Raw genomic sequence first — 24,155 nt, forward strand, 5'->3', positions numbered from 1 at the left:
CATCAGCCGCTGAAAGGTCACGCATGCATTGCGCAGCCCAAATGGCATGCACGTATAGCAGTACACCCCACACGCGGTCAGGAAAGCCGTCTTCTCCACGTCTTCTACCGCCATCTTGATCTGGTGATAGCCCGAGAAGGCATCCAGGAAGCACAATAGGTCACACTCTGCGGTGGAGTCAACTATCTGGTCGATGCGGGGGAGCGAAAATGGATCCTGCGGGCAGGCCTTGTTGAGGTTGGTGAAGTCGACGCACATGCGCTCTCCCCCCCTTCTTTGGCACGACAACAGGATTAGCCAGCCAATCGGGGTAGCGGACCTCGCGGATAACCCCCGCCGCCTCTAGCTTCCGGGTCTCTTGAACGATGAAAGCATGTTTCTCAGTAGACTGCCGCCTTCCCTTCTACTTCACGGGGCGTACATTGGGGCACACGTTGAGGTGATGCTCAATCACTTCCCTTGGGACCCCCGCTAACTGATCTGGTTCCCATGCAAACACCTTCTTGTTCGCACGCAGGAACCTGATTAGGGCCTTCTCCTGCTCGGGCTCGAGGTTGGCCCCTATGGTGAAGGTGGCGCCAGTGGACCCGTCCTCGTCGACTGGTACCTGCTTGGTTTCCACCTTGTCTTGGGTGAACAACTGCTTCTTTTTAGCTGGCGCAGCCCCCTTGGGCTCAAGGGCATCGGTGCTAGTGGGCTGCGCCACCGCGGCCGCCCTGAAAACAAGCCGGAGCACCTGTAGCGCATCCCTTGTGTCTCCTGACACGGTGAGGACGCCGCTGCTCCCAGGCATCTTCATGAGGTTGTACGCCGGGTGAGTTGCTGCCATGAACCGAGCCAAGGCCGGATAGCCCAGGATGGCATTGTAGGGGAGGCCGATAGGGGCGATGTCGAAGTCGATAAGCTCCGTGCGGAAATTGTTGCAGGTGCCGAAGGTCACTGGGAGGCGGATCTGTCCCAAGGAGGCTGTGGAACCGGCTCCGACGCCCGAGAAAGGCCTGCTGGGTTGGAGCCGCTCCGGCGGCACATGGAGTAGGCTGAAGGCCTCCATAGAGAGCATGTTGAGGCTGGCACCACCGTCGATAAGGGTCCTGGTGACGGCTACCTGGCAGATGGTGGGGGTGCACAGCATCGAGAGCGCGCCCGAACCAATGGGGTTGAAGGGGCGGTCCTCCGAGTCAAAGGTTAGATCGGCCTCGGGCGCCACCCAGCCCGGGGGGCTTCTTGGCGCCCGGAGGCGGTGCTGATCCGGTGGGCGAATGGCTTGACGTGATGACTCGAGGGTGGTGCCTGGGAGCCACCCAGGAGAGCTGCGACGACGGGCGGCGCTGGTGCGGCGAAACGGGCGAGGAAGAGGTCGCGCAGGTCCTCCCAGGAGGTGACAGAGGCCCTCGGCAGGTCGAGGAGCCACGCGCGCGGGACGCTGGTGAGGGCCATGGGTAACCAGTTGGCCATCACCCGATCGTCGCCCCCGGCTTCGAGGACGGCCTCCTTGTACGCCAGTAGGAAAATCATCGGGTCCGTCACAGCGGCATCTCGGGCCTGAACTTGCGCGGCCATTGCACTTGCCGCAAGGCGGGGGCCAAGGCCCGGAGCCCCCTGGCCCCAGTGTCGGCATCCGTTGCTAGAGCGGGCGGCGCGTTGTCCGCCATGAGGGCGGGATGCGATGTCGGGGGAGAGCGGGTCGTCAGGAAGGAGGACTCCGGCGCACCCCTACCTGGCGTGCCAAATGTCGGGTTTCGGGTTCCGGCAGACCCTTGAAGTTCGAACACTGGGGTGCGCGCAGAGATCTCTCCCCTACCAATCTACGTCCGATCCTCTCGTGCGAACTAAGATGAAAATGATTAACAACACAAGAGACACGATGTTTATACTGGTTCGGGCCACCGTTGTGGTGTAATACCCTACTCCAGTGTGTGGTGTGGTGAATTGCCTCTGGGGCTGATGATGGACAGTACAAGGGAAGAACAGCCTCACGAGAGGTGTTCTTGAGCTGGTGCGATGAACTGCTAGGGTGAGTTCAATCGCCTCTCTCTCTCTGCTGGGGTTCTACCAGATCTCTTCGGGTGTCTCCAGATGTCTCTACTCTATGGTGGCTAGCTCTATTTATAGAGGCCCTGGGCCTCTCCCCAAATAATGAGCGGGAAGGGCGCCAAGAATTGGCCATTTCAAAGGGGAACATCTAGTACAAGTTATCCTGACCAAAGGTGGTCTTCGGCTGCCAAAAGCACTGGCCATGACGCCGTCTTGGGCTCCACGGTGACCTCCGTCCTGCCGTCCGGCTGGTCTTTGTCTCGTTGCACCGGAATCGTAACCTTTGCTTGATGCCTTGGCCTGTGCTTGCCCCCTTTGCACCAAAGGGGAAACAAGGACACTGCGCAGGCCGGCACCCGCCTGGCGCCCGCCTGGTCTCAATCGTCATGGCTTGCGTTACAGGTTCCTCGCGAGGTACCCCTGCCTTGATCTCTCCGCCTCCTCGCGAGCCTGCCTGATGAGGCTGCCTCTGAGGAAGCTTCCTGTCGTCCGCCCCACGAGGCTTGGCCCCTCGCGAGGGTCTTTGAGCTTGAGCTGATGAAGATGGGCCGCGCTGGGCCCCACTTGAGCCACGCCGCAGGCCGTAGGCAGGCAAGTCTGGGGAACCCCGTTCCGAGAACGCCGACAAGTATTGTGACATAATGTGTAATAACAGCCCATAATGCAATAAATATTGATATAAAAGCATGATGCAAAATGGACGTATCAACTCCCCCAAGCTTAGACCTCGCTTGTCCTCAAGCGAAAAGCCGAAATTGAAAAATATGTCCACATGTTTAGAGATGAAGGTGTCGATAAAAATAAAATACGGACATGAGGGCATCATGATCATTCTTAGAGCAGCAACTTATATAATTCTTGTCATATGATATCTTATGCTAGAGTAATAATTCAATCACAATATCAAGTATGAATCGTAAACTTCATTGAAAACTAACAAACTATAATCTCAGTCATTGAAGCAATTGCAATTTATCATAACATAGGAAAGAGTCAATGTATAAGAGCTTTTTAGCAAGTCCACATACTCAACTATCATATAGTCTTTGACAATTGCTGACACTCACGCAATACTTATGGGTATGGAGTTTTAATCGGACACAGAGAAAGATAGGGGCTTATAGTTTTGCCGCCCAACGTTTTACCTCAAGGGTAATGTCAACAGTAATAGTTCATGAAAACTCACATCCAATTAGCCACATATACCAGGATCTTTCCAACATATTGTGGTTGACAAAGGATAAAATGTAAAAAGGAAGGGTGAAGATCACCATGACTCTTATGAAATGTAGGAGATAAAAGTAAAAGATAGGCCCTTCGCAGAGGGAAGCAGAGGTTTTCATGCGCTTTTATGGTTGGATGCACAAAATCCTAATGCGAAAGAACACCACTTTATATTGCCACTTGTGATATGGACCTTTATTATGCAGTCTGTCACTTTTATTACTTCCATATCACACGATCGTATAAAGCTTATTCCTTCCACACCAATCAATCATACATATTTAGAGAGCAATTTTTATTGCTTGCACCGATGACAACTTACTTGATGGATCTTACTCAATCCATAGGTAGGTATGATGGACTCTCATGGCAAAACAGGTTTAAGGGTATTTGGAAGCACAAGTAGTATCTCTACTTGGTGCAATGAATTTGGCTAGAATAAGGGAGAAAGGCAAGCTCAACATGTTGGAGGATCTAATACAATATAATTTATCTCAGATGTAAGAAAACATAACCCATCACGCTGTCTTCCTTGTCCAATGTCAACTCTTTAGCATGTCATATTTTAATGAGTGCCCACAATCATAAAAGATGTCCAAGATAGTATATTTATATGTGAAGACCTCTCTTTCTTATTACTTCCTATTAATTGCAACGATGACCAAAACTATGTTTGTCAACCCTCAATAACTTTTATTCATCATACTCTTTCTATGTAAGCTCATTACTCTCCATAAGAGTCACATGATCTCTTTGTTTCCTTTTTATTTCTTTCTCTTTTCTTTTATTCACTTGGGATCACGGCAAAAATAATCAAGCCCTTGACTCATAACTAATCTTTATTATATAGCTCACGGACTCGATTACATAGAAGGATAATAAAGCAAAACTCACAACTAGATCATACTAAGAACTTTTATTCTACTAGATCAAGATATTACCAAAAGGATCGAACTAAGAAAAATGGTAAAGATAAAAGCGATGGTGATACGATACCGGGGCAGTCCCCCAAGCTTGGCAGTTGCCAAGTGGAGTGCCCATACCAGATACTAAATTCTTCTTTGTTGGAGGAGACGGTGCTGATTTTGTTGATGGCGTAGGCTTGTCGTCCTTCTTCCAAGGCATAGGCTCACCATCATAGAAGGATGACCGAGTCTTCGGGATTCTCAAATCTGCAGCCAAACTTATCCTTTTGAATCTATATTCATACTCACAGTTTTGGTTTTGCAGGTCATAGATCTGAGCTTGAAGGTGCTCGATTTTCTCATGAAGCTTGAAGATGGTCTCCCCGATGTTGTCGGCATCCAGCTTGTGTTTGTTGGTGAACTCTGCGATCATCATGTAGTTGGAGTTGAGTCCATGCTCCACCATCCCCTGACACTTGAAAACTTGTTGCTCCATTGCTTCGAGCCTCGCCTCCACGCTTCCGTTCCCCTTCGGTCCCTCAGCATCACAGATGTGCAACAACCCATCATGCATCTCAATGGTTTGAGGGTGTCGCTGCACCTCCGCGAGGTAAGGGTTGATGACCTTCTCGAAGAACTTGTCCTTGGGAGCACTTGGAGACGTCATGATAATCTAGATGTGTCAGAAAAAAATCTCGAAACAAAGACAGGAGATTTTTGCGTGATACAGGAGTCAAAACCTCCGGGAGGTTATATAATGAATTTTTACCGACCAAAATACGTGTCCTATAAGAAAACGGAGTCCGGAGAGCACACGAGGTGCCCACGTGGTAGGGGTGCGCGCCCAGTAGGGTAGGGCGCGCCCTCCACCCTCGTGGAGCCCTCGTGTCCTTTCCGGACTGCTGCTTATTTTTCTATTTTTCTAAATATTCCAAAACGGAGAAATATTGCCTTAAAAACTGTTTTGGAGTCGGTTTACTTACCGTACCGCATACCTATTCCTTTTTGGAGTCTGAAACATTTCGGAAAGTGTCCTTTATGTATTCCTCCGGGGTTACGGTTTCAATAACATTGGTTTCAACATTTATAGGATTACCTGAGATGTAGTGTTTGATTCTTTGACCGTTCACCACCTTCGGATTTGTGCCTTCGAAGTTGTTGACTTTTATGGCACCGGAACGGTAGACCTCCTCGATAACGTAAGGACCCTCCCATTTAGAGAGAAGTTTTCCTACAAAAAATCTTAAACTAGAGTTGTATAGCAATACATAATCACCTACGTTAAACTCACGCTTTTGTATCCTTTTATCATGCCATCTTTTAACTTTTTCTTTAAACAACTTGGCATTTTCGTAGGCTTGGGTTCTCCATTCATCAAGCGAGCTAATATCAAATAACCTCTTCTCACCGGCAAGTTTAAAATCATAATTAAGTTCTTTAATAGCCCAATAAGCCTTGTGTTCTAGTTCGAGAGGTAAGTGACATGCTTTTCCATAGACCATATTGTACGGAGACATACCCATAGGATTTTTATATGCAGTTCTATAGGCCCATAATGAATCATCAAGTTTCTTGGACCAATTCTTTCTGGACCTATTAACAGTCTTTTGAAAAATTAATTTGAGTTCTCTATTGCTCAATTCTACTTGACCACTAGACTGAGGGTGATAAGGAGATGCAATTCTATGATTAACATCATATTTAGCAAGCATTTTACGGAAAGCACCATGAATAAAATGTGAGCCACCATCAGTCATTAAATATCCAGGGACTCCAAACCTTGGAAAGATAACTTCTTTAAGCATTTTAATAGAAGTGTTATGATCAGCACTACTAGTTGGAATAGCTTCTACCCACTTAGTAACGTAATCAACAGCAACTAAAATATGTGTATAACCATTAGAGGAAGGAAAATGTCCCATATAGTCAAAGCCCCAAACATTAAATGGTTCAATAACAAGTGAATAATTCATAGGCATTTCTTGACGTCTACTAATATTACCAATTCTTTGACATTCATCACAAGATAAGACAAACTTACGGGCATCCTTGAAGAGAGTAGGCCAATAAAAACCAGATTGCAGTACCTTATGTGTAGTTCTATCTCCAGCATGGTGTCCTCCATAAGCTTCGGAGTGACACTTGCATAGGATCTGTTCCTGTTCATGCTCAGGCACACAGCGTCTAATAACACCACCTACTCCTTCTTTATAAAGATGCGGGTCATCCCAAAAGTAATGCCTCAAATCATTGAAGAACTTTTTCTTTTGATGGTATGTGAAACTAGGTGGTATATACTTAGCAACAATGTAATTAGCATAATCAGCATACCATGGAGCAGTATGAGAAGTATTTATGACATTTAATTGCTCATCAGGAAAGCTATCATCAATAGGTAGTGGGTCATCAAGCACCTTTTCCAACCTAGACAAGTTGTCTGCAACGGGGTTCTCGGCTCCTTTTCTATCAACAATATGTAAATCAAATTCTTGAAGCAAGAGAACCCATCTAATAAGTCTAGGTTTAGCATCTTTCTTTTCCATAAGATATTTGATAGCAGCATGATCAGTGTGAATAGTTACTTTATAATCAACAATATAAGGTCTAAACTTATCACAGGCAAATACAACTGCTAAGAATTCTTTTTCAGTAGTAGCATAATTTCTTTGAGCATTGTCTATAGTTTTACTAGCATATTGAATAACATTTAGTTTCTTATCAACTCTTTATCCTAGAACAGCACCTACAGCATAATCACTAGCATCACACATAATTTCAAAGGGTAAATTCCAATCAGGTGGTTGAACAATAGGTGCAGTGATCAATGCTTTCTTAAGTATTTCAAATGCTTCTACACAATCATCATCAAAGACAAATGGTACATCCTTTTGTAATAAATTGGTCAGAGTCTGAGAGATTTTTGAGAAGTCCTTAATGCACCTCCTATAAAAACCGGCATGACCAAGGAAACTTCTTATACCTTTGATGTCCTTGGGACATGGCATCTTTTCAATAGCATCAACCTTGGCTTTATCAACTTCAATACCTCTTTCAGAAACTTTATGCCCCAAGACAATACCTTCATTAACCATAAAGTGGCACTTTTCCCAATTCAAGACAAGATTAGTTTCTTCACACCTCTGCAAAACTTGATCAAGGTTGCTCAAGCAATCATCAAAACAAGATCCATAGACGGAAAAGTCGTCCATGGAAACCTCACAAATCTTTTCACAAAAGTCAGAGAATATAGCCATCATGCATCTTTGAAAGGTAGCAGGTGCATTACATAAACCAAAAGGCATACGTCTATAAGCAAAAGTACCAAAAGGGCATGTAAAAGTAGTCTTTGATTGATCTTTGGCTGACACATGTATTTGAGAGAAACCAGAATAACCATCTAGAAAGCAAAAATGTGTATGTTTAGACAATCTTTCTAGCATTTGATCGATAAAAGGTAAGGGGTAATGATCTTTTTAGTAGCCTTATTTAATTTGCGGAAATCAATTACCATCCTATAACCAGTAATAATTCTTTGAGGAATCAATTCATCTTTATCATTAGGAACATCAGTAATACCTCCCTTCTTAGGGACACAATGGATAGGACTTACCCACTTACTGTCCGCAACGGGATAAATTATACCTGCCTCAAGGAGCTTTAGTATCTCCTTTCTTACCACTTCTTTCATTTTAGGATTCAGACGACGTTGATGATCATGAACTGGTTTAGCATCTTCTTCCAAATTAATTTTATGTTGACATAGAGTGGGACTAATGCCCTTAAGATCATCAAGAGTATACCCAATAGCAGCACGGTGCTTCTTCAGAGCTTTTAATAATCTCTCTTCTTCATGTTCTGCAAGGTTAGCACTAATAATAACAGGGTATATCTTTTTCTCATCAAGATAAGCATATTTAAGAGTATCAGGTAACGGTTTAAGCTCAAACACGGGATCACCCTTGGGTGGAGGAGGATCCCCTAGGATTTCAACAGGTAAATTGTTTTTCAATAGGTTCCTGTTTAAAGAATACTTCATCTAATTCCCTTCTTTCATTCATAAACATATCATTTTCATGGTCTAGCAAATATTATTCTAAAGGATCACTAGGAGGTACGGCAATAGAAGCAAGACCAATAATTTCATCCTTACTAGGTAATTCTTCTTCATGATGTTGTCTACTAAATTTAGAAAAATTAAATTCATGAGTCATATCATCTAAACCGACAGTAACAACATCCCTTTTGCAATCTATGGTAGCATTAACAGTATTTAAGAATGGTCTACCAAATATAATGGGACAAAAACTATCTTGTGGGGAACCAAGAACAAGAAAATCAGCAGGATATTTAGTTTTCCCACACAAGACTTCAACATCTCTAACAATTCCCATTGGTGAAATAGTATCTCTATTAGCAAGTTTAATTGTGACATCAATATCTTCTAATTCAGCGGGTGTAATGTCGTGCATAATTTCTTTGTATAAGTCATTAGGTATTGCACTAGCACTAGCACCCATATCACACAAGCCATGTTAACAATGATCTCCTATTTTAACAGAAATAACAAGCATGCCTACCATATGTCTAGGTTTATCTGTATCACGGGGTTTAGCAATTCTAGCAGTTCCATTGCAGAAATAAATAACATGCCCATCTATATTATCAGACAAGAGATCTTTAATAATAGCAATATTAGGTTCAACTTTAACTTGCTCAAGAGGTGTATATGTTTTAACATTGCTTTTATGAACCACAGTTGAAGCTTTAGCATGATCGTTTATCCTAATAGGGAAAGGCGGTTTCTCAACATAAGAAGTAGGAACAATAGGATCATTATAAGTAATAGTCTTTTCTTCAACTTTAATAGGTGCAGCTACTTTTACTTCTATGGGAGGATGATATTTAAACCACTTCTCCTTGGGGAGATCAACATAAGCAGCAAAAGATTCACAGAAAGAAGCTACTATCTCAGAGTCAAGTCCATATTTAGTGCTAAATTTACGAAAAATATTGGTATCCATAAAAGATTTAACACAATCAAAACTAGGTGTCATACCTGACTCCTTACCATTGTCGAGGTCCCAATCTTCGGAGTTGCGTTTAATTCTTTCCAATAAATCCCATTTGAATTCAATAGTCTTCATCATAAAAGAGCCAGCACAAGAAGTATCAAGCATGGTGCGATTGTTACCAGAAAGCCGAGCATAAAATTTTGAATAATAATTTCTCTTGAGAGCTCATGATTGGGGCATGAATATAACATTGATTTAAGCCTCCCCCAAGCTTGAGCGATGCTTTCTCCTTCGCGAGGCCAAAAATTATATATATATAATTGCGATCACGATGAACAAGATGCATAGGATAAAACTTTTGATGAAATTCCAATTTCAATCGCTTGTAGTTCCAAGACTCAATATCATCACATAGCCTATACCATGTCTATGCATCTCCCCTCAAAGATAAAGGGAAGACCTTCTTCTTAACAACATCTCCGGGTACACCTGCAAGCTTAAATAATCCACAAACTTCATCCACATATATTAGATGCTCATGAGGATGTTTTGTTCCATCTCCTAAAAAAGGATTAGCTAGCAGTTTTTCTACCATACCCAAAGGAATTTCAAAGCAAGCATTTTCATTTTCAGTAGGTTCAGTAGGTTGAGGAGAAACTCTTTGCTCTACTGGTCGGGGTGAAGATACCCCGAACAAGCCCCTCAGAGGATTACTTTCCATAGTAACAAGTGATAGTAAATTTCAGCACACTATATACAATTTTTCTTACCAAATTCCACCTACCAAAGGCGCTTCACTCCCTAGCAATGGTGCCAGAAAAGAGTCTTGATGACCCACAAGTATAGGGGATCTATCGTAGTCCTTTCAATAAGTAAGACTGTCGAACCCAACGAGGAGCAGAAGGAAATGATAAGCGGTTTCCAGCAAGGTATTCTCTGCAAGTACTAAAATAAGTGGTAACATATAGTTTTGTGATAAGACAATTTATAACGAGCAACAAGTAACAAAAGTAAATAAGGTGCAGCAAGGTGGCCCAATCCTTTTTGTAGCAAAGGACATGCCTGGACAAACTCTTATATGATGTAAAGTGGTCCCGAGGACAGATGGGAATATCGTCAAGCTAGTTTTCATCACGTTCATATGATTCACGTTCGGTACTTTGATAATTTGGTATGTGGGTGGCCTGGTGCTTGGGTACTTCCCTTACTTGGACAAGCATCCCACTTATGATTAACCTCTATTGCAAGCATCCGCAAATACAACAAAAGTATTAAGGTAAACCTAACCATAGCATGAAACATATGGATCCAAATCAGCCCCTTACGAAGCAACGCATAAACTAGGGTTTATGCTTCTGTCACTCTAGCAACCCATCATCTACTTATTACTTCCCAATGCCTTCCTCCAGGCCCAAACAATGGGGAAGTGTCATGTAGTCGACGTTCACATAACACCACTAGAGGAGAGACAACATACATCTCATCAAAATATCGAACGAATACCAAATTCACATGACTACTAATAGTAAGACTTCTCCTATGTCCTCAGGAACAAAAGTAACTACTCACAAAGCATAAACATGTTCATAATCAGAGGGGTATTAATATGCATATAGGATCTGAACATATGATCTTCCACCAATTAAACCAACTAGCATCAACTACAAGGAGTAATTAACACTACTAGCAACCTACTAGCAGCAATCCCGGACTTGGAGACAAGAATTGGATACAAGAGATAAACTAGGGTTTTGAGATTAGATGGTGTTGATGAAGATGTTGATGGAGATTGCCCTCTCCCGATGAGAGGAGCGTTGGTGATGATGATGGCGATGATTTCCCCCTCCGGGAGAGAAGTTTCCCCGGCAGAACAGCCCCGCCAGAACCCTAGATTGGTTCTGCCAAGGTTCCACCTCGTGGCGGCGGAGTTTCGTCCGAGAAGATGGCTTATCATTATTTTTCCATCGAAAGAGTCCATATAGCAGAAGATGGTCACCGGAGGGCCACCAGGGGGCCTACGAGGTAGGGGGCGCGCCCAGGGGGGTAGGGCGCACCCCCACCCTCGTGGGCAGGGTGTGGCCCCCCTGGTGAAGTTCTTGCGCTCAATGTTTTTTTATATATTTGGAAAACATCATTTGTGAAGTTTCAGGACTTTTGGAGCTGTGCAGAATAGGTCTCTAATATTTGCTCCTTTTCCCGCCAGAATCCCAGCTGTCGGCATTCTCCCTCTTTATGTAAATCTTGTAAAATAAGAGAGAATAGGCATAAGTATTGTGACATAATGTGTAATAACAGCCCGTAATGCAATAAATATTGATATAAAAGCATGATGCAAAATGGACGTATCACTCGCGGTTTCTGTACTGATCCTGCCGGTGCCCACGTCCCTCATGCCGCAGAGGCGATCTTGGGCTGGGAGCCAACTGGACTGTGTCCGCCACCACAGACCTGCTATGAATCCTATTCCGCAACTGAGATACTGCTGTATTTTGTTCTCCAGCTGCTCGAAGCAAGGCTCGGATCTACATCAAACCCCTGCCTGCCTTCGACTGGGAAGTCTGGATTGACTCTGCTATTCGGGCTGCGGCTGTGAGATTTTGGATCGGAGTGCGGTATACCTGAGTTTGAGGTGGAAAAAGCTGTCGTCGACTGGATTCATGGATCCGCTGCCGAGCACGCTCGTCGAGTGCATGCTGCAGGTTTACCAGTCGAGTGCGCTCAGCCAAGTTGGCCAGGCGCGCTTCCTCCAAGGCCCGGGCATCGGGGGTTTCTCCAACGATAGGAGTGTGAAGTGCATCCATGTTGCGGCGGCGAAGCTCTTCCCTCTGCTGCGAAGAAAGGGGCTCGGGGCGGTACTCCTTGTGAATGTGCGATGGATCATCGCCGCCATCGCCACCGTCATTGCGGGGGAAGCCAGGAGGACTGGGTGGTCCGTCGACCATCAAGACTTCTGCCGTGGGATCGCTGCTGTCGCATTTGGATGCGGTCTCGACGGAGCCAGTCGAACAGGCCGTAGAGAGTTTCGTCGGGCTCGATTGTCGCGACATGTGAGGTGGCCGACTGGTAGGCCACCGCATGCCTCACCCACCGCTGGAGCTGCGACCGACGGGAACGCTTGTGCCGGCGAGTGGCGGGGGATGAGGACACCATAGGAACCGACCAATACTGGGTCGACGGTTGTCGGAGAAGGACGCCGTGGAAGCACGCGCGAAAGTGCGTCGCGCCATGGACAGGGAGCGCATCGACGTCGAGCGGAGCTTCCTGGAGCCAGGCAGAGTCGTCGGCGATGAACATGAGCGTGCCGAGACGGGTCTCGCGGCCCTCAACCAGTCCGCCGGCGGAAACCATGACGATGAGAATCGGAAAAATTGCAACTCCACCGGAAAGTCGCTAAGACACCAGCCCCACGGTGGGCGCCAACTGTCGTGGATCTAAGACTGACAGTAGAATGGGGGTAGGTATGAGGAGGCAAGATCTTAGCTATGGTGAAGTTGTACACACGAGTTTTACGAGTTTAGGCCCTTCACGGAGGAAGTAACAGCCCTACGTCTCGGTGCCCGGAGGCGGTCGACTGGATTATGCATGTGTGTGTTTACAGGGGTGCGAACCCTTGTGTCAGTGGAGAGGGTGGCTTATATAGAGTGCGCCAGGATCCCAGCCAGCCCACGTTACAAGGATTTTAAGGTACAAAAAGAGATGGTGTTACTGGTAACGGTAGCCTTAAATGCCTTAACGGCCTTAAAGGTTACAGAGTGGACGCTTGCCCGTTGCTATTCTCGATGACTCTTGATCTTCAAATAGGTCGAATGGATTCTTGTATGGTCGAATGATCGTGTGGTCGAGTGACCCAAAGAAGAAGGAGTCTCCGAGTGACTGGTAGGTCGAGTGGATTGCACTCGACACCTTTGTTGGGCCCTCCCTGTCGTCTCTTGAGCTTCTTTGCTTCTAAGACAGTGACCTTGGATAGGACATATAGGTCAGGTCTATTACCCTACCCCAGGTCTATGTCCTCATCAGGCCCCTCCGGGCAGTGGCGGAGCTTGAAAAGAAAAGTTGGGCGGGCCAGAGAGCACAATAGTTTTCAAATTCTAAAGCATATATCTAAATATTTATCTTTCTAGAGATTTTAACAAATGACTACATACGGAGCAAAATGAGTGAATCTACATTCTAAATTATGTCTATATATATATCCATATGTGGTAGTTCATTTAAATCTCTAAAAAAACAAATATTTAGGAACGGAGAGAGTATTTCAATATATATAGTCAGTACACCTTCTGTTCACACTGAATACAAGATGAGCATATGCATATATATACATATATACTACCAAGACCAAAATAAGCCACAACATTTGACCATATATACTACTCAAAACCAAAATAAGCCATACCATTTGACCATTAGGCAAGGTTGTGTGCAGGTACATACTACAAATCAGCATTCCGTTCCTTCACGCATTCCATGGCTGCCTACACCTCAACTTGTAACCTGTAAACATAATGGAGAGAATTATTTATGCTACAGCAAGGCCAATTGTGTAAACAAAACTTGCCTACTAAATTAGAAACCATCTACTGTGGTCTGTGGTCTTGGACACTAGACAGTAAACTACAATGATCTTCAGTGAAATATTCAACCAATTGAGGATTTTGAGGATGACTCAATATAAATAATCAATGACCTAGGTTCAATTCAGGGGAATAAAATTGGAAATGATTTGAATCGATTTACCTGCTCAACTTGTAAGGATTCAGAGAAGGATTTGCCCAGCTGCCAATTCACAGCCTCGTGCCCTCGCTGCCGTCGCCGGCTTACCGGCTCGCCGCTCGCGTCTGCATGTGTGCGTCCGCGCGTGGGTCGGCTAAGCAGTGGTTGTGGCCGATGGGGCGTCTGAATGTTGGATGAGGAAACTAGAGAAGGGAGGGACTGATGTGCGTCACGCCCGTGGGCGGCGGCCGGCAGTGACGTGCGCCAGTCACGGCAGCCGACGGCCGCGCTATGTGACGGCGGTGAGCGGCAGCTTCATTGTGTGCTTTTTTTGGGAGGAACGAATGTGGTTGGGCGAGGCAGAGGTTGACCGTTGACGATGTGTCATGTGTGGGTTGTATCGATTGTGGGCTGCACCTGTGTACTATGATGGGCTGGGCTGGCCAGCTGGGTATGAAGCGCGCGCACACGCGCGCGCGCCCCCACACACACACACACACGCACACACACACACACACACACACACACACACACACATATATATATATATATATATATATATAAATAATTAGCTTCAGACCTGGGCGGGCCACGGCCCACTCGGCCTTGCAGAAGCTCCGCCAATGCCTTCGTGCCCGCGCGCAGCGACTCCAAGACAGCATAGTCCGTGTCGGCCCCGAGCCCTCACCTTCCCCCGCCATCTGCTCCTCCACGCGGCCAGTGTTGGGTGCTTGTGCCCGCACCGCCGGCCCGCATGCGCACTCCAAAGTCGGATGCACGCGTCGCGCACCGCGAGAGGCTGCGTGCATGGGAGAGGGATGCAACGGAGTAGTCCGCGCACCGCCACCGCAGGACGGAGGCGGACCCCTACGAGGACGCGCGTCTTCTCGCATGGGTCTACCGCCGCTCCCTCACGATGGCGGAGACAGACGCTTGCCGACTCCGATGGAAGAACGCCAATGCGCTCCGGCTTACTATTGAGCAGTCGCAGCGCGAGGCAAAGGAGACAGTGGCGGAGAAGGCTCATGTTTCTAGGTTGAGGCGGGAGCAGGACAGGGCGGTCCGTCAGATGAAGGGGCTCATCGTCCTCTCCGACTCCGACGACAGCGACAACTGCACCTCCTTGTCAGACGACCAAGACCCTCCACCAGCTGCGGACGCCTACAGCTGCGCCAGGGACCGGAAGGGCAAAGGTCCGGCGAGGAAGTGGTGACCCCCCTCTCAATGTTTATATCATTTTTAGTTGTAGAAGTTTAAGAACTTGTCCGGTGACGAATTATGATCTTTTGGATGTGGCGATGTTTGTTAATGTTCGGTTGCAGTCAATTTTGTGTTTCTTTGCAGCCGATTTTTGTTGTCTGTCGTTTGATCACGTAGGATAGACAACATTGCATATGCAGTATGGATATAAGGTGTCGGATATAAGATACGCGAATGCAGAGTTGCAAATATGAGGCGTGCACGCTCAATGCCCGTGGACGCGCCCGGGCGCGTCCACGGGCGTTTGAGGGGACGGATTTGGCCATCGCGGTTGTAGATGCTCTAAGACCAAACGAGCCTCAAATGACCGGGCTGACCGACACTCGTCCCATCCAGCCCAATATGGAGCGAATATGGACGCGCCTGGGCATGCCCGCCGCGTTGGACTCGAGACAACCCGACCCCACGCCGTTTGCAGGCGCGTGCGATGGGAGTTTGGATGTTGATGGCTTAATCGTCGTGGAGCCTTTTTTCTTGGGCGCCATGAGAGATGAAGAAGATGTTGAACTTGGTGAAGCCGACGTGCCGCTCGTCAGCCTCACTCACACCGGTGAGCTCCCCTATCTGGCGCGCTAAAAATGTCGGCGTCGGAGTCAATCTTGTAAGACATAGGGTTTTGGGAAACTGCCCGACACCCTTTCAGGGTGTGGCTATCTCATATATATATAAGGGGTACACAGAAATGTACGGTACAATATACATGCGTCAGCCTCCAGGGTTCGTTGATCCTGCTCGCCCTCGTCATCTTTGTCGCCTGGTCAAGGCGCTCTATGGGCTGAAGCAGGCTTCCAGGGTGTGGCTATCTCATATATATAAAGGATATACAAAGGTGTATAATACAATATACAAGACCTATATAGAGGCTACGTATAAATACAGTCTAACAAATCTATCGGGCAATGCAGCCTCTTTGCTGGTTCGGCGAGGGGAGTGCACCAGGTGCAAAGAGCAAGAACAATGAGGGGCGCATCATTTTTTAGAGACATTTTACAGTACATCAACTCAATTTCGACCGTTTATTTCTGGGATTCAACGGTCCAGATGAGCCTATACTACTACTGATTTCCGGTAGTATATTTAGTAATCAAGGGCGTTTTGGGTAGTTCATGATTATTCATCACGCAGACGACATATTCACCTGCAGAACAAATCGACGATAGAGCTGAAATTTCACGTAGTAATTTCCCGTGGTCTCACATCCAGGCCGCCCTGCGCAGGAGCCCCGGTGCCCAGGCCTAACCGGCCGGCGCCGGCGCCGAGATGCCCCGCATTTCTTGCTCCCCTCTAGTGTGCGCGATCTGGAGTTGGTAACCAACGGAGAGAACGAAGGCGAGCTGTCGCTCAGGCCGCATACCGTCGCCGTCGACCTGACGAGTTCGTCAAAAATACGTGCCCGCTCCACCCTAGTGAAAAAGCTTTACTAGCACTGCAGAAAGAGCGTCGAGATCATGACATCAGTTGAAAGCTGAGCTGACCATGCCCATGACGCCGACCTTGTTCAGCCCGTCCGCATGACTCGTAGACACTTGAACGGGACGCCATATCATGGCAAGCACTCCATTGAACTCTCGTCTTACATTCTGCCATGTGCATTCTCTTCCCAAGCAGCTATCCAATTAAGTTGCTATATGCTACAGTGCCAGTTCCTGCCGCCGCCGCCAGCGAGGCTGCGGCAGCTGCGATTTTTGGCAGCATCGAGATGGCGGTCCGCTGGGAGGAGTGCAAGCGGCGTCGGGGTGGCGGAGCTCCTGAGCCTGAGGGCAGCGGCCTGCAGGCAACGTCGGGACAGCCGAGATCCTGGGCCGGGGACGTGCAGCTTCTGCTAGTTTGCTATCGTCGAGATGGCGGAGATTGGGGACGGTGGCATGCAGGTGCATCGGCTGTTATTAATTAGCGGAAACATAAAATTACCAACATGTCCTTGAGCCAAAATCTGATTGACTCATGTTAACCATTAAATTAACTTAATACTACACGTTATATTGAGTAGTATGATGTACCCTAAAATATCTCATTTTTTACCCTGGTTCAAGGCGCTGAGAAGTGTAAAATCCTATTCCTGTTTTTGGTGTATTAATAATGAGCGTATGCACAGAAAAATAGGAGCTACTATAATGGATTTAATACACCGATAGCCTGCCCTATTTAACCCATTATAATGTTCGATCCTGAGACTACATCTTAATAGTCGAGATAGACGTATAACAACCGTTTCCTCTAAAAAAAGACGTATAACAGCCCGTGACGATAAGAATAATACTATTGCGCAAGTGCTCAGCTCATCCCCGTCAAATGTTTCGTTCAGGTAGGATTTGATTGGCACCCGACTTATGTCATGGAGTAATCTATTGTCCCGTCTGGATTCGATTATCCTGACACAAGGTCGTAATCTGTTTCGCTGAAACCTTACTACATCGGGGACTTTCACAGTAGACTCTATGTATCGTGCACTCACGCATTCTGAGGTACCGGTGAGTAATAACAAAAAAAAAATGGAAAACGAAGGTACCACTTAAAGTCAAAATATTCATGTGGTATCTCCGTAGGGAAGTTGTGCTAACAAAAGACAATCTCGCACGACGCAACTGGTCGGGAAGTAAGAAGTGTTGTTTTTATACTCATGACGAGACAATTAAACACCTCTTTTTTTACTGTAAGTTTGCGTGTTCTACGTGGTCAGCCATCCAAATAGCGTCAAATTTGTATCCGCCAACAAGTGTTGCCAATATTTTTGGTCATTGACTGGACGGTATTTCAAATGCATACAAAACACTAATAAGGGTGGAAGCGTATGCCTTACTATGGTCGCTTTGGCTATGTAGAAATGATGTTGTTTTTAATGACAAAACTGTTTCTCCTTTGCAAGTTATTTTCCGTTGTATGCACTCGCTTCGTACGTGGTGTACGCTACAACGAGCGGAGTACCAACCGCTATTCAAGGCGGTGTGTACGCTGTTGGAGCAGGTGGCTACGGAGTTTTTACCCAACATGGATGACAGCATAATCTCCGGCTCGGTCCACCATCTCTTTCGACATAGGCATAGTGTCGGTCTATGGACTCTACTGTTGCCGAATTGTTGATCTTTTATCTTTCTGTTAATCAGACTACTGGTGTTTGGCTGTGTGCATCCTAGTTATGCTGAGGCCGGGTGATACTCTTAATGTTTTGTATCACTTTAATACTACATTTCCGGATAATAAAAGCGCCTTTTATAAAAAAAAAACAGCTGTGACGTGAGGCAACAACCACTTAACTGGCCCAAGCCAAATTTTAGACAGAAATTGCATCAATAATCTGGAAAAACAACAACCACCAATCAGCCCATTTTCCCAGAAGAATAAGAACCAACTATGGACGTGGCCTGCACAACGAAAAAGGGCTAGAACAACAAAGATGTTTTCACCTGATGTCAATCGAATGAGACAAGTTTTTACATTTCGTCTAGATGAGTTCTAGACACTTTCATAAGGGCATTTTCAATGACAACCTATAAAAAACGGATGCGGAAGGTCGCCATCCAACCATATCTGCATATATTTCAAACCACATCTGAATCAATCGGATGAATTTCATGCGAGCACAATCAATTTCATTAAAATTTGAAGATAATTTACATAAAATGGTTGATATTTCAATCGTTTAACTGAAAAACTAAAAAAAACTAAACCCTATACGAGACGACCACCTCGTACGCATGGCCACCCTGCCATGCGACACTATTGTTGTTGTCCGTGCCGTCGTCGTCGTCGTTCCTCCAGCGTCGCTACGTCGCCGGAGGGCCGCGACATCCTTGTCCAGCAGCTGCCTGCCGCTCACGGAGGAGTCTCTCTGCCTCCTGTTGCGCCGTGCGGAGGGCCGTCGCGGCCACTGCCGACGTGACCTTCGGAGCCCTGGGGGCGGCCTTGCCGCGACCGGCGCTCGCGGAGCAGTCGCTAAGCAACCACTCCTCGTCGATCTTGACGAGCTCGCCGTCAAGGTGGCGACGGCGCCTGGCGGCCGTCTGCGTGGTGGTCACAGAGCGGTCGAGCTCCCATGCGACGGCGAGGTCCAGGTCGTTTCGGACCCATTCTGACAACACATCGCTCTTGCCGAACGCGGAGCGGCGACCGGCATTGCGCCGGTCGTACCTCACATGCCACCGCGTCGCGCACTCTGCCTCAGACACCACGGCACGAAAGCCGGAGGCACCGGCGTAAGCGCCTCCTCCGAGTAGTGGAGGATGTAGCCCTGCGCCTTCGAGATCGCCGGCGGCAGCTCCTCCTTGACGTCGCAACGTTGGAGGTGTGGTGGTGTGGCGTACCGTGGCAGAACGTCAACTCGTCCTTGACGTGGAATCCGATCTGGCGTCACGGTTGCACGAGTCCAGGGGTGACGCCGGCTCGGCCTTGACGCGACGTTTGATCTGGACGCCGCGGTTGCGCGGGGGTAAGACTGAACCATCCTTCACTGGACGGAGCGGCTGGTTGCAAGGCGGGGACGGCGGCTCCACCTTGACGTGCGCTGGCGATGGTGGCGACGGCCCCATCTGACAGAGCGGACGCTCCATCAGCTGCTCGATCTGACAGATGAATTCTTCGTCCGTCACAATGGCCTCCGAGTGGAGGCGGGGCCGTTGTTGCGGCGGCTGCTCCTGCTGCTGCTGCGGGGCTTGGTCCTCCTCCTCGCCAGACGATAAGAAGATCTCCTCCCGGGCAGAGGAACCACCTGCCATGGATGCTGAAGGTCCCGGTGAGCGACACCTGTAGCACCATGAACCATCGGAGGAAGAGCTTCCGCCAACGCTGCCTGCCGGCGCAAAACACCATGACTCGGCATCGCTTCTGGGCCGGATCGAAGAGGAGGAAGACGAGGTGGGTGATGGAAAGGGAAGGAGTGCGGCGGTGCTGGAGGAGGGGGTTGCGGCTCTGTGCTTCGACGGAGCACGGCTTATAAAAAAAACTACCAGGCGCGGTCAGCCCGCTTCAATGTGGCACAACGGCCAGAGTCAGTTCTTCGGGAAGTTGCGTCCACATTAAAGCGGCGGCTCCCGAGAGGTCGCCTCGGTCAACGCCGCCCTCCGTCCCTCCGGTCACATCGGTTCATCAACGCCTACTGTTGCGTGCTCTGGACCGGCATGAATGCAGTGCGTTAAGCGAGGCGTGCATCTGAAGAATAGCGCGGGAGGGGCGGGTGTGGTTTTTTTGGTGGGCCAGGACGGTCAGAAGCGGGTCTGGGAGCGGTCCGGACTCACGCAAAGCCTCTGTATTTGTCTCCGGTTTGTGGGAGAAATAACGTTCGAACCATGTCGCGGACCGATACACGTCGGCGTTGGATGATTTTCGTGTTCCAGACTATGCGGGAGGTTTGCGGGTCCACCCGGAGGATGCCCTAAGTCCCATATAATAAATAGTGCCTGCATAGTGCTTATTGATGAAGACACCGACAGAATTGAGCCTTGTCACTGCATTTTTCGCAAGGCTTTACTGTCAATCGGGCCTCAACTCAACCATCATTAACAGAGACTTGACACCACAATGATGACCATGTATTGCTATCAGTTGATCTTCATGGCATCCATGATGTTCTTGCCGTCGAGCTTGCTGGAGAACACGAGCTTGGTGTACTCTTCGACGCTGACACTCCTGTACCGCGGCTCCTCTTCTCCGACGACCTCCTTCAGTGGCCCATACGTGGTGCCGAAATTCCCGTTGTGGAACGTCGCCATGGACATCCGCTCCTCGCGTGTGTTAACCACCGCCCTGTGCTCGACGCTCTTGTACTTCCCGTTGGTCAACACCTCAATCACGTCGCCGACGTTGACGATGAGGGCGCCGGGGAGAGGCGTGACCGGGAGCCAGCCACCGTTCCTCCTGATCTGCAGCCCGGGGACCGGACTGACCTGCAGCAGCAGGGTCAGCCCGACGGCGTCCGAGTGCGGCGACAGGCCCAGCATCCTGTCCACGTGTGCCTCCGGGCAAGGCGGGTAGTAGTTCATCCTCACTGACTGTGACGCCGCGAGCCTTGTCAAGTCCGAATGGTCTCTCACACCCAAGTTCTCCGCCATGGCTCCCAGCAGCTCGCCTGCCACTCTTTGCACCTCAACAGAGTAGCTCTCCAAACAATTCCTGCCGCAACGACAAACAAATCAACCGGAGCTCATCACACAGCAGTATGGTGGCAACGCATGCAACCTCCATGGTATACAATTTTCTTCTTGTTCATGGATTTACTTACTTGAAGGTGGAAGGGCGGGACGGCCAGAGGTGGAGATCGCGGTAGCTGGGCGGCTGCGTGAGGAGGAATAACATGTCCGCCCAGTCGAGCGTCTGCTCCTCCGAGACGACGAACGCCTGGCCGTACCCCTCGACTCCCCCGGGCTCCTGCGCGAGGGCCGCCTTCTCCGCCAGCGGGAGCGCGAAGAATTCCATGACGTTCCTCTTCATCTCCTCCAGGATCTCCTCAGGTATCCCGTGGTTCACCACCTGGAAGAAGCCCCAGTCCTCGCACGCCGAGCGCAGCCTGGCGGCCTCCTCATCCCGTCCGCCTGCGAGGAGCCGGCCCAGGTCGATGACGGGGACATGCTCCTGCTCCGCGCCGGCGGGGGCGTCGGGGCGCAGGTCGACCGTGTTGGGCTGAGGCCGCACGTAGCGGCGGAGGAGGGTGGGCGTGAGCGCGAGCTCGTCGGTCCGGGCGGCGAGGGCCTGCACGTTGGGCACGGGCAGCGAGCCGCCAAGGTTCCGCGGCTTGGCGTCGTCCATCGGATCAGACATAGATTGTTATGCTTGCTCACAGCTCACCTCGTAAGTGATTTATCTTGCAGGTGAAAGCCAGCCGGCACGTTTGTTCGGGGGTGCGGTGTGCTCATGGCCTTCGCCACGTTGAGGAAGACGACGAGATCGACCGAACTACGTAGCACTAGATTGCAACAAGCTAATTTAGCTGCTGTGCAAATGCCACCAGAAAAGTCCAGACGCGGACCCGGCAGCTACTAGCCCATTACTCCTACCACTTTGTTAGTCTCTGTAAAGAAGATAAGCGAATTACGCCAATGTCCTCTCGTGTGCTAGAAGCTTGCTGCATCTGGAAAACAGAAGTGGTGGTTTGACGGAACTTAAAACCCCCTTAATCATAGAAAAATACACATAAAAACAAACAAATTTAAAGAACTATTATCATGGCTACAAACAATATAATTATGTCAGCAACTTAACGTAGTATTGTAGTAGTACTAGATAATTGCGTATAGGGACTAGTTGAGTATGTCTGGGGTAGCAGAAGATGGGGCTTAAATGATCCACTCTGCTCATTCCGCTCAATGTGACACTGTGTGTTGGTTGGTAGTTGGACTACAAAGCAGCCATAGGTCAATAGTAAAAATGAAAATTTCATATTCATGGAAACAGAAAGTTTCATTTCCACGTGTGTTCCATCGAAAATCACTGTTCCATTTTTGTTTCCGTTTCCACATAAAAAAATTCCATTTTTATTTTCGTTTTGCAAATTTCCGTTTTCATTTTCACATTTTCTCTCTGTTTTCATTTTTCCTCGGAAAAGCGAAAAGTTTTCACTCCATTTTCATCCTGCACCCCCTCCTCCCACCAGAAGCATCAACCCTCGAACTCAGCTCCAAAAGCTACAGTTCGTTTTTGGCTGAGGGCTTGCCGGCATCCCTGGGCCTCACCCTCATGTCATTGTCCGCGGCCTTGGTGTCGCACCTCGTCGACTACTTCCTTCTACCATGAATCGATTGATCTAAATTTGAAAACCAGGCAACTCCTATCTAAACTATTTCGTTAAACACATGGATTTTTGTTTTGAAATAAACGGACACTCAATTTGATATGTGTGAACTTTTCATCTGCAACACTTAAAATAGTTTCTTATTACTGCTTTTTGCGAAATTCGTGAAGATATATATATATACTTCTAAGAAATTTTATTTTTGAGTTTTCTTAGAATCTGTATAAGAATGGATTATGCATATTAATCGGCCACACGAAATGCTGGTCCACGTTGAAACCCTACAGGCGAGTGGGCCTATAATCCTGGCATAAGCATCGTGCATCGCATATAAGCTGGGCTGCATGTGGCACGTACGAGCGTTTGAGGCTGCTGAGAAAAAAAAATGGGAGCTCCTATTCCGCGTTGTATGCGCTAGGAACCAAGGGAGCTCCTGTTCCGTTTTTTTTTTTTGCTTTTCTTTGTTTAACTTTTTTAAAATAACTAGCACATATGCCCATACATTGCAACGGGTTGATAAAATTATAGGCATTATTCTACGGACAAACTCAATCACAATGCCTGTACAAATTCCATATAAACTTTGTTAAAAAAATCTTCAGCTAAGACGACAATGCATATAATACCCACATCTTAATCTTGATAAAAACACAGAGATAAAAAAATTCCTATAATTGTAGATAAAACTACAATATGTCAGCCTACTTGAAATTGTATTGGATCAATTTATTCTGAAACCTAACATGCATAGTGCAGCTCCTTGCGCACTGGATAGCCTAACGAGCCACTACCAATGATGGTAATTAGATCAACGACAGTGCTGCCCTGATGATGCAAATGTGAAGTATATGTGCGAGCACCTGATATAATCGTAATTTACTTCTGCGTCTGCCATCATAATCGTACTTTACTTTTCGGAAAATCCACAATTGAGCGATCAAGTATATGTAGGATTTGAACCATTGATCCTGCATGTAGGATTGGAATCTATCTACGCTATGCTGCCGAACAACTAACGGGTCAACACGGAAGAGATGAGTTACATGCTAAAGAAAGCAATTAATTTAAGGTTTAGGTGTAGAAGGTAGGAGTCATCAGCCAAAACATGAGCTCCATGCTTCCCGCCTGCTACAGGCCGAGGCCGCACTCCCTATCCTTGGATCCGTCTCAATGATCAAGCCGATGGATGCACCGTGCTGGCCATGGCCGACGTCGTCGAGGAGGATGTACATGGCAATGTTCTTCTTAGAGGGTCTTCTACGTGATATTTGGAGGGCTTTTCACTCA

The 24,155-nt window shown here is 47.7% G+C and overlaps 1 protein-coding gene across 1 annotated transcript; it reads right to left on the reverse strand.

The window, feature by feature from the left end:
• Positions 1-20,526: 20,526 nt before the first annotated feature.
• LOC119272538 (S-norcoclaurine synthase 1-like) lies at positions 20,527-22,067 on the reverse strand. The gene is made up of 2 exons (XM_037554007.1): positions 21,363-22,067; positions 20,527-21,253 (listed from the first exon to the last, which is right to left on the reverse strand). Exons 1-2 carry the CDS (start codon positions 21,896-21,898, stop codon positions 20,683-20,685), a joined length of 1,107 nt encoding a protein of 368 aa, XP_037409904.1. The 5' UTR covers positions 21,899-22,067; the 3' UTR covers positions 20,527-20,682.
• Positions 22,068-24,155: the final 2,088 nt, after the last annotated feature.

This window comes from Triticum dicoccoides, chromosome 3A (genome assembly GCF_002162155.2).
Source record: "Triticum dicoccoides isolate Atlit2015 ecotype Zavitan chromosome 3A, WEW_v2.0, whole genome shotgun sequence".
Classification (NCBI taxonomy): Eukaryota; Viridiplantae; Streptophyta; class Magnoliopsida; order Poales; family Poaceae; genus Triticum; species Triticum dicoccoides.